Here is a 7,842-nt window from a genome sequence, read left to right as displayed (position 1 = left end):
TTTTTTTTTTTTTTTTTTTTTTTTTTTTTTTTTTTTTTTTTTTTTTTTTTTTTTTTGTTTTTTTTTTTTTGTGCTTCACGGTCACTTTGTCTCGTACACATTCAAGCTTGAATTTTGTGTACTTGTGATTTGTTTCTTTTTGGTTCTGGATATGGCTGAGTCTAATGCATCTGCCAAGTCGATCTTGATCTCTGCTAATGAGTTTGCTAAGTTGGAGTCCGTTTCTTGTTTTGGTGTTGTTTCTCAGTTTTGATGCTCATTGTCGTTTGGAGCATGCTTCCCTTTCGTTGGTAAAGAATTTGTGTCCTTCGTTTTGGAGTTTGTCTTCTTTACCTTGTGTGTCCAAGCTTGTATGGTCCACTTTGTGTTCACCCGGAGTTGCGGTATTGGTGGCGTTTAAGCTTTCGGTTCAGGGGAGGGTCCAATCCCAAGCTTGTTCGGTCCATGTCGAGTTCACCCGATGTTTGTCCGTAGGTGTTGGTGGTGTGCAAAGCTTTTGTTCAAAGGGAGTCTCCTAAATGAGATATGAGTTTGTTATGTTTGAGTTAGTTTGTTATTTAGTTATTTTGGGTTATCAGTTATTTGTGTAACAATTTGGGCATGATTAATGTTTATGCTCCAACTTGAGGGGAGTGTTATGGAATATATATTCAATATATGGAATCTCTATAGATTAGGTAATTTTAGCGATTTAGGTAGGTAGGCATATGGAAACTTGTTTCCTATTCGTAGTTTTCTAGCACCTATTTATAGGGCTTTGTATTCTCTTTTCTACATGACAGTATAAAACAACATATTAAGAAATCCTCTCTTTACTTTCATCACATAATTCAATACATGTAGTTATTGAAACCTGCAATTATGCTTTGTTTGTTGCAGTAAATGTGAACTCAATAAATGCATTTATGCCTACCATTATGCAATAAATGTAAAAACAATTCTAATTCACAACTATAATTTAATGTTGTACAAATTCATCAAAACTACATAGTTTTACTGGGCGGGAAAATGCAATGATTTCATTGGCCAAAAGTTATGGCTTTATTATATAGGAAGATTATATAAGAAGATAGGAAGATAGGAAGATATATAGGAAGATTGCTTAGATCTGTTTGTATTGCCTCCTCCTTGCAGAGCGAGAAAGTAACGACCAAATCGCCATCAACCATGTTGATTAGAGCTTTTCTTCTCCTCTTTCTCATCTTCTCTTCTGCCTATACTACCTTCTCTCTCTACGAAGACCAAGTCGGCCTCATGGATTGGTACTTTTACTCTATTCCTTTGTATACGCAAACACACACGTCTCTTTGCATTTGTATTTTTATGTTGTGAAGTGATGATTTTTTTTTTTCAAAAAAAAAAATTGAATTGATGATGACAGGCATCAACGATACATCGGAAAAGTGAAGCACGCAGTGTTCCACACCCAGAAGGCGGGGAGGAAGCGCGTGGTTGTCTCCACTGAAGAGAACGTCCTCGCCTCCCTCGATCTTCGCCATGGAGATATTTGTAAGTTGTTCCTTGATTCAATTGAAAGAGATCAAAATCAGTTTTGGTAAAGCTTATGATTATGGCTTGTGAACCATTCATAGTTAACTCTGAGTTACTTATAGATTATTGACACTTTTTTTCTTTTTACCATAATCACGTAGAAAGTGTATTAGTTAATGCATTATCTCAATAATCTAATTACATACACTTTACCAAATGAGCTCTAAGCTCTTAGTAATTAATTGATCTTCTGCTTGTAGTTCCTTAGTTGCTGAATAGCATTGATAATTCACACTGTGTAATCTAATTTTACTATCTACAGTTTGGAGGCATGTATTGGGGCACAAAGATGTGATTGATGGAATTGATATCGCCCTTGGGAAATGTAATCCTGTTATTCTCTCTCATTTTTGTGATTTCATTAGTTCTATGTGTTCTTTGCTATTTTTGTTTCTTACTGGTGAGTGAAAATTACTTAAATTGCAGTTCTATTCAAGGTAGAATAACTTAGCTAATAATGATGATGATTGATTGGTTTCTATAGAGATAATAGATATTCATATAGTTTGCTTACTTTCTCATGTAGGGATATGAAATTTCTTGGAATATTAAATTTATGTTAAAACCATACTGTTTAAGTGATTGCATTCCCTTGGATATATATAATGATAATGTATTGATTTATGTTGCATCTATTCTTTCAAAGACTAATTTACTTTTCTTCTAGATGTTATTACTCTGTCATCTGGAAGCACTTTAAGAGCATGGAACCTTCCAGATGGCCAGATGGTGTGGGAGTCATTCCTTTCTGGCTCAAGTCCTTCAAGATCAATTTTATTAGTTCTAGTAAGTTCAACATTTTAATTTCTAAAACTCCTAGGGAATTATTTTCATACTTTCAGTAAATTAATTTTGGCTGGTCAGAAATGCTTTCATATAATAATTTCTACATGATTTTTCCAAGTGCTACCAGTAACCCTTTTTGATTTTCTAAACATTTTGCAGTCAAATTTGAAAGTGGACAGGGACAGCTTGATCCTTATTTATAGTAGTGGGTATTTGCATACTGTTTCAAGCACCGATGGGGAGGTTATCTGGAAGAAAGAGCTAGCAAATGAAGGGTCGGATAACTAATATGGAGTATCAATTTACATTTGTCACCTGTTGTTTTGGCATTTTTTTTTATCTCGTGTTCGCATTTTTTTAATAATTTTTTTAATTTTTTATTTTGCAGCCTTGACATTCAACATATAGTTCATCCCGAAGGCACTGATGATGTATATGCTGTAGGTCTCACTAGTTCATCCCAGTTTGTAGCATATAAAATAAATGCTAGGAAGGGTGAGCTGCTAAAGCATGAGAGAATGGTATTTCCGGGCGGATTTTCTGGCGACATATCATTAGTGACAAGTGAGAAAGTGGTGGCACTGGATTCCACTGGGTCAATCCTAGTATTTATAATTTTCAAGGATGGACTAATTAACTTCCAACAGGTGCATATAGCAGATCTTGTTCAGGATTTTACTGGAGCAGCTGTGCTCTTACCTTCTAAGCTTACAGGGATGGTTGCTATACATATAAACAAATTCATATTATTTCTTAGAGTTACATATGAAGGGAAACTGGAGGTAGTTGATAAAGTTGCTTATGGTGCTGTTATCAGTGAATCTTTGTCGCTTTCTGAAGGTCACCAAGCTTTTGGGCTTATCAAGCATGGTGTTGGTAAGATTCATCTCTCTGTAAAATCAATCAATGACTGGGGTAGCAATTTACTTGAGGAAAGCTCTGCAATAGACAGTCAAAAGGGGCTTGTTCATAAGGTTTTCATCAACAGCTATATCAGGACAGACAGGTCTTATGGATTTAGAGCCCTGATTGTCTTAGAAGATCATTCCCTATTGTTACTACAACAAGGTGAGGTTGTCTGGAGCAGAGAAGATGGACTTGCCTCTATTGTAGATGTAACAACATCAGAATTACCTATAGAAAAGGATGGTGTATCTGTTTCCAAAGTGGAGCAGAACCTTTTTGAATGGCTTAAGGTATGTTGCTTGTATAACTATCTTAAAAACTTTTGACACGTGGTTCTAAGTGCTTGTTTAGCCCATCTTGCTTTGGGGCTTATTATCTCCAAGAATTAGAAGCTGCACCAAATGTTATAAGTATAAAATGGCTTTGAAGGATAGATTATAGGAAAAAAATCAATTTCTCAAGAAGCATTTAGTTGGATCAAACAATCGTAACATGCACCAAGTTGTTAATGAACATTTGCCAGGGTTGTTGGTTTTATATACACCATTTCCTTCCATGTATTATCTTCAATCCTTTTGCATTATTATCTACTTTGCTTCTGTTAGGGTATTAACTTTAATTCTGTCAACTCACCTTTTTGTACTTATTTTCTTCACTTATTCTGTGGTCATAAACTGCGGTTTTCAATGAGTTAGCATGTGCATTGGGCATTGGGCTCTGTTGTCAATATTCCAATGTCATTTTTGTTTCTGGCAAATATGTATTTTATTCTCTGATGAAAGAAAGAGAACATGGATAGTTAGAGTAGCAGTTATAACTGTGAAGTTGCTATTCTAATTTTAGTTGATGATTTATTTCCTATTATTTTTCAACTGTGGCAAGATCTAATTGTATCTATCTTCTTCTTGCTGGAAGGGACATTTGCTAAAGCTAAAAGGAACCCTGATGCTTGCTACCCCTGATGATGTGGCAGCTATACAACAAATGAGGTTAAAAAGCTCTGGGAAAAGCAAGATGACACGTGATCATAATGGATTTAGGAAACTACTCATAGTACTTAGTCGGTCGGGGAAACTTTATGCACTTCACACTGGAGATGGGAGGATAGTATGGTCTTTCCTAGTAAATGCTCTTCGAAAATCAGAGACTTGTGAAAACCCAAATGGGCTTAAGATACATCAGTGGCAGGTCCCTCATCATCATGCCATGGATGAGAATCCATCGGTTCTTGTAGTTGGCAAATGTGGATTAAATTCAGATGCTCCAAGTGTTCTGTCCTTTGTTGATTCATACACTGGGAAGGAACTCAAAATTTTGAAACATGTTCATTCCATTGCACAGGTTATTCCTCTCCCATATACTGATTCCACTGAGCAACGACTACATCTATTGATAGATACTGATGGTCATGCGCACTTATATCCCAGAACTCCTGAGGCTCTTGGAATATTCAAAAGTGAATTGGGAAACATATATTGGTACTCAGTGGATGCCAACAACATCTTAAGGGGGCATGCAGTGAAGGAGAATTACTTTAAGGATGTGGGTGATGACTACTATTTTGCCACTAAGTATGTATGGTCAGTTGTAATCCCTTCAGAATCAGAACAGATCATTGCAACTGCTACAAGAAAACTGAATGAGGTAATTATTTCTCTTTTTTTTTTTTTTTGAATTAAATTTAAAATCTGGGCTGCTAGTGACCAAAATATTGCATCATTTTGTTTAACTGTATATGGGCTTCTTTCCCTGATTTCTAGTCTTATTGCATGCTGTTTTTAATTAATAATTGGTTCTCTATTTTTGTTTATTTTAAAATTATCTCCAGAAATCCATCATCTTTTGCTTCCTCCTTTAGTTGAATACCATTAAATTCTTAGATCCCTTCTTAGACATTCTTCATTAAAAGAAATTGATTTTTTTCCCTAAATTTCTGCTTTGGCCTTCCTTTTCATTGTAATCTATGTCGTGTTATGGAACTCTCAGTAGTTATGGGTATGTTACATCTTTGGTTGACAAACTTGAACTGGAACTTGTCCAAGATGGCTCCTTGTTATCCACTATCACTACTTTTTTCTGTTGAGAAAGGGTGGAAGCATGTTAATTGTTGTGTGGAAAGCTCCAGCTGGTACTGCAATTTAATGTAGTTTACTTAATTTAGTGCTACCTTTGCACTAGGAGTTTAGTTAACATCTTATTGAACTGTGATGAAGGGTGACAAAGTCTCAATGGTATTACTGCCGAAATTTCTTCCACCTCCTACTGTCATCTAGGTTATGTTGCCACTATTTGTGGATTATAACTTAACGCTTTGCTGTTTCATTCTTTCCAGGTGGTTCATACTCAAGCAAAGGTAACCGTAGATCGGGATGTGATGTATAAATACATATCTAAGAATATGCTTTTTGTGGCTACTGTTGCACCTAAAGCAGCTGGTGATATTGGTTCAGTAATCCCAGATGAGTCATGGCTAATTGTTTATCTAATTGATACTGTAACTGGTCGCATTCTTCACCGCATGACTCATCAAGGCTCGCAGGGACCTGTCCATGCAGTAAGTTTGCCTTACTTTGGTGCTGATAATAAACAACCCTCACCCATAACCAGCTCTGACGTCAAAAAAAAAAAAAAATCAACTATGCCAAAAGTGAATGGATTGAACTTAAGCCATTTCTTCTTGCCAATTGAGTCATTATAAAATAAAATAAAATAAAATAAAAAAGCATTTTATCCGTCTTATTTCAGTCATCTTCTGTAAATTTGAACATGCAATTTTCTGTTTGAAGGTGCTTAGTGAGAATTGGGTTGTCTACCACTACTTCAATCTAAGGGCACACAGATATGAAATGTCTGTGATTGAGATCTATGATCAGTCTCGAGCGGTGCATCTCATAACTGGATCTTATTCTTTGTATTCTTTTATGGTTGCTTCCTATCTAAACTTTGAAAATTCTGCAGGATAACAAAGATCTCTTGAAACTTGTTCTTGGAAAGCATAATCTTACTAAACCAGTTTCATCTTACTCGCGTCCTGAAGTTTTGGCAAAGTCACAGTCTTACTTTTTTGCACAATCTGTGAAAACAATAGCAGTAACATCAACAGCCAAAGGCATAACTTCCAAGCAGCTCCTTATTGGCACAATTGGTGATCAGGTTGGATTTGCTCTCAGTTTTCTACATGCTTCTTCTTTGCACTTATGCTCTTTTGTTGTTTGATACTTTTTCTTCGTTGAAGTATACCTTCTTCCTATTTGAATTCTTTACATTATATACATATATATTAAACATTGTATAGGTTTTGGCACTAGACAAGCGATTTTTAGATCCTCGGCGAACTGTGAATCCAACGCAAGCTGAGAAAGAGGATGGAATAATACCTCTTACTGATTCTTTACCTATAATCCCACAGGTAGAATTTTCTACCCTTGTATTTTATTAAATTTATTATCGATACAAGTGAGTGAATGCTTGTTAAACTACCAAATTTTAATGTGGATTTATAAGAAACCCATTTGTGTTTGATTGTATAACTGTGGTCTTTTTAAACATGCTTTTTGGAAGAGAGGGGATAAGTAGCTATGATGTAGGCATGTGGAGAGAGTGTGTTGGTTATATGAATGAAGATATATATATATTGAATTGAGGTTAATTTTGCAGTCTTATGTGACTCATGCTGTAAAAGCGGAAGGGCTTAGAGGCATAGTAACTGTACCGGCAAAGCTAGAGTCGACCACCCTGGTGTTTGCTTATGGAGTGGATCTGTTTTTCACCCAGCTTGCTCCTTCAAAGACCTATGATTCTCTAACTGATGACTTCAGTTATGCTCTGCTTCTCCTTACCATTGTTGCACTTGTAGTGGCTATTTTCATAACATGGATTTGGTCAGAGCAGAAAGAGCTGCAGGAGAAGTGGAGGTGAGGTGACATCCTGGATTTTTGGAAGAACTAAAACTAGAACTAGGCGAGCTTTAGGTGATTTTATTTGGAAGGGCAAGAGAAACAACAGGTTTCTGAACAAAACACGGGGCCGGTTGTCAGCAATGACGAGCACTTCTGGTTGACATTGAAACTATATTTAATACAATCTGAAGAAGCAGCAAAATGTGCTGTGCTGTGAGTTTTTTTTTTGAATATTCTTAGCACTTCAAGATTGTGTTTTCACAGAATGTTGCATTCTTTGCAGTATATTTTGCTTGTGTATGATATTTGCTTGTGTATGATTAGCTTGTACTTTGCTTTGGCAGAGTTTTTGAGAGAGAGAATGATGTGAATCTCCTATTTCCATTCAAATGGTGTAACCAGGTGTTTTACTATGCCATGTTAATCACATCCGAGAGAGAATTTGTTGAAATCTCTATATTTGAATTTCTTATTGAAGAAATGGGATAAAGTTACCGGTTTTTTTTTTTTTGGGTAAAAAAAAGTTACCGGTTTATTGGTTATATAAATTAATACATCTCACTCTGCACAAGCTTTACTCATTCAACGTTAAAATAAACAGACAAGTCCACCATGAAATATTGACATACCTTAAGATGGTAAAAGACTGACTTCTGAAAAATGTTTTCCGAGTTTTCTGTGTTTGGCAACGTTCGAAAAA

At 35.8% G+C, this 7,842-nt stretch overlaps 1 protein-coding gene across 5 annotated transcripts in view; it reads left to right on the top strand.

Moving 5' to 3' along the window:
- Positions 1 to 7,593, top strand: part of LOC116006188 (ER membrane protein complex subunit 1-like) — an 11,696-nt gene extending 4,103 nt beyond the window's left edge. For all 5 annotated transcript variants that reach the window (XM_031246477.1, XM_031246479.1, XM_031246480.1 and 2 more), the window contains 12 exons: positions 1,135 to 1,262; positions 1,382 to 1,509; positions 1,814 to 1,876; positions 2,219 to 2,337; positions 2,497 to 2,612; positions 2,726 to 3,533; positions 4,159 to 4,887; positions 5,576 to 5,797; positions 6,030 to 6,125; positions 6,202 to 6,396; positions 6,539 to 6,652; positions 6,901 to 7,593. In XM_031246477.1, coding sequence (XP_031102337.1) covers positions 1,168 to 1,262; positions 1,382 to 1,509; positions 1,814 to 1,876; positions 2,219 to 2,337; positions 2,497 to 2,612; positions 2,726 to 3,533; positions 4,159 to 4,887; positions 5,576 to 5,797; positions 6,030 to 6,125; positions 6,202 to 6,396; positions 6,539 to 6,652; positions 6,901 to 7,161 — 2,946 coding nt within the window. In that variant the 5' untranslated portion in view covers positions 1,135 to 1,167 and the 3' untranslated portion in view covers positions 7,162 to 7,593. The remainder of the gene's footprint in view (positions 1 to 1,134; positions 1,263 to 1,381; positions 1,510 to 1,813; positions 1,877 to 2,218; positions 2,338 to 2,496; positions 2,613 to 2,725; positions 3,534 to 4,158; positions 4,888 to 5,575; positions 5,798 to 6,029; positions 6,126 to 6,201; positions 6,397 to 6,538; positions 6,653 to 6,900) is intronic.
- Positions 7,594 to 7,842: the final 249 nt, after the last annotated feature.

The sequence above is a fragment of the Ipomoea triloba genome, chromosome 15, assembly GCF_003576645.1.
Source record: "Ipomoea triloba cultivar NCNSP0323 chromosome 15, ASM357664v1".
Classification (NCBI taxonomy): Eukaryota; Viridiplantae; Streptophyta; class Magnoliopsida; order Solanales; family Convolvulaceae; genus Ipomoea; species Ipomoea triloba.
The sequence above is the reverse complement of the archived record's forward strand: the minus strand, read 5'-3'. Positions and strand labels throughout refer to the sequence as shown.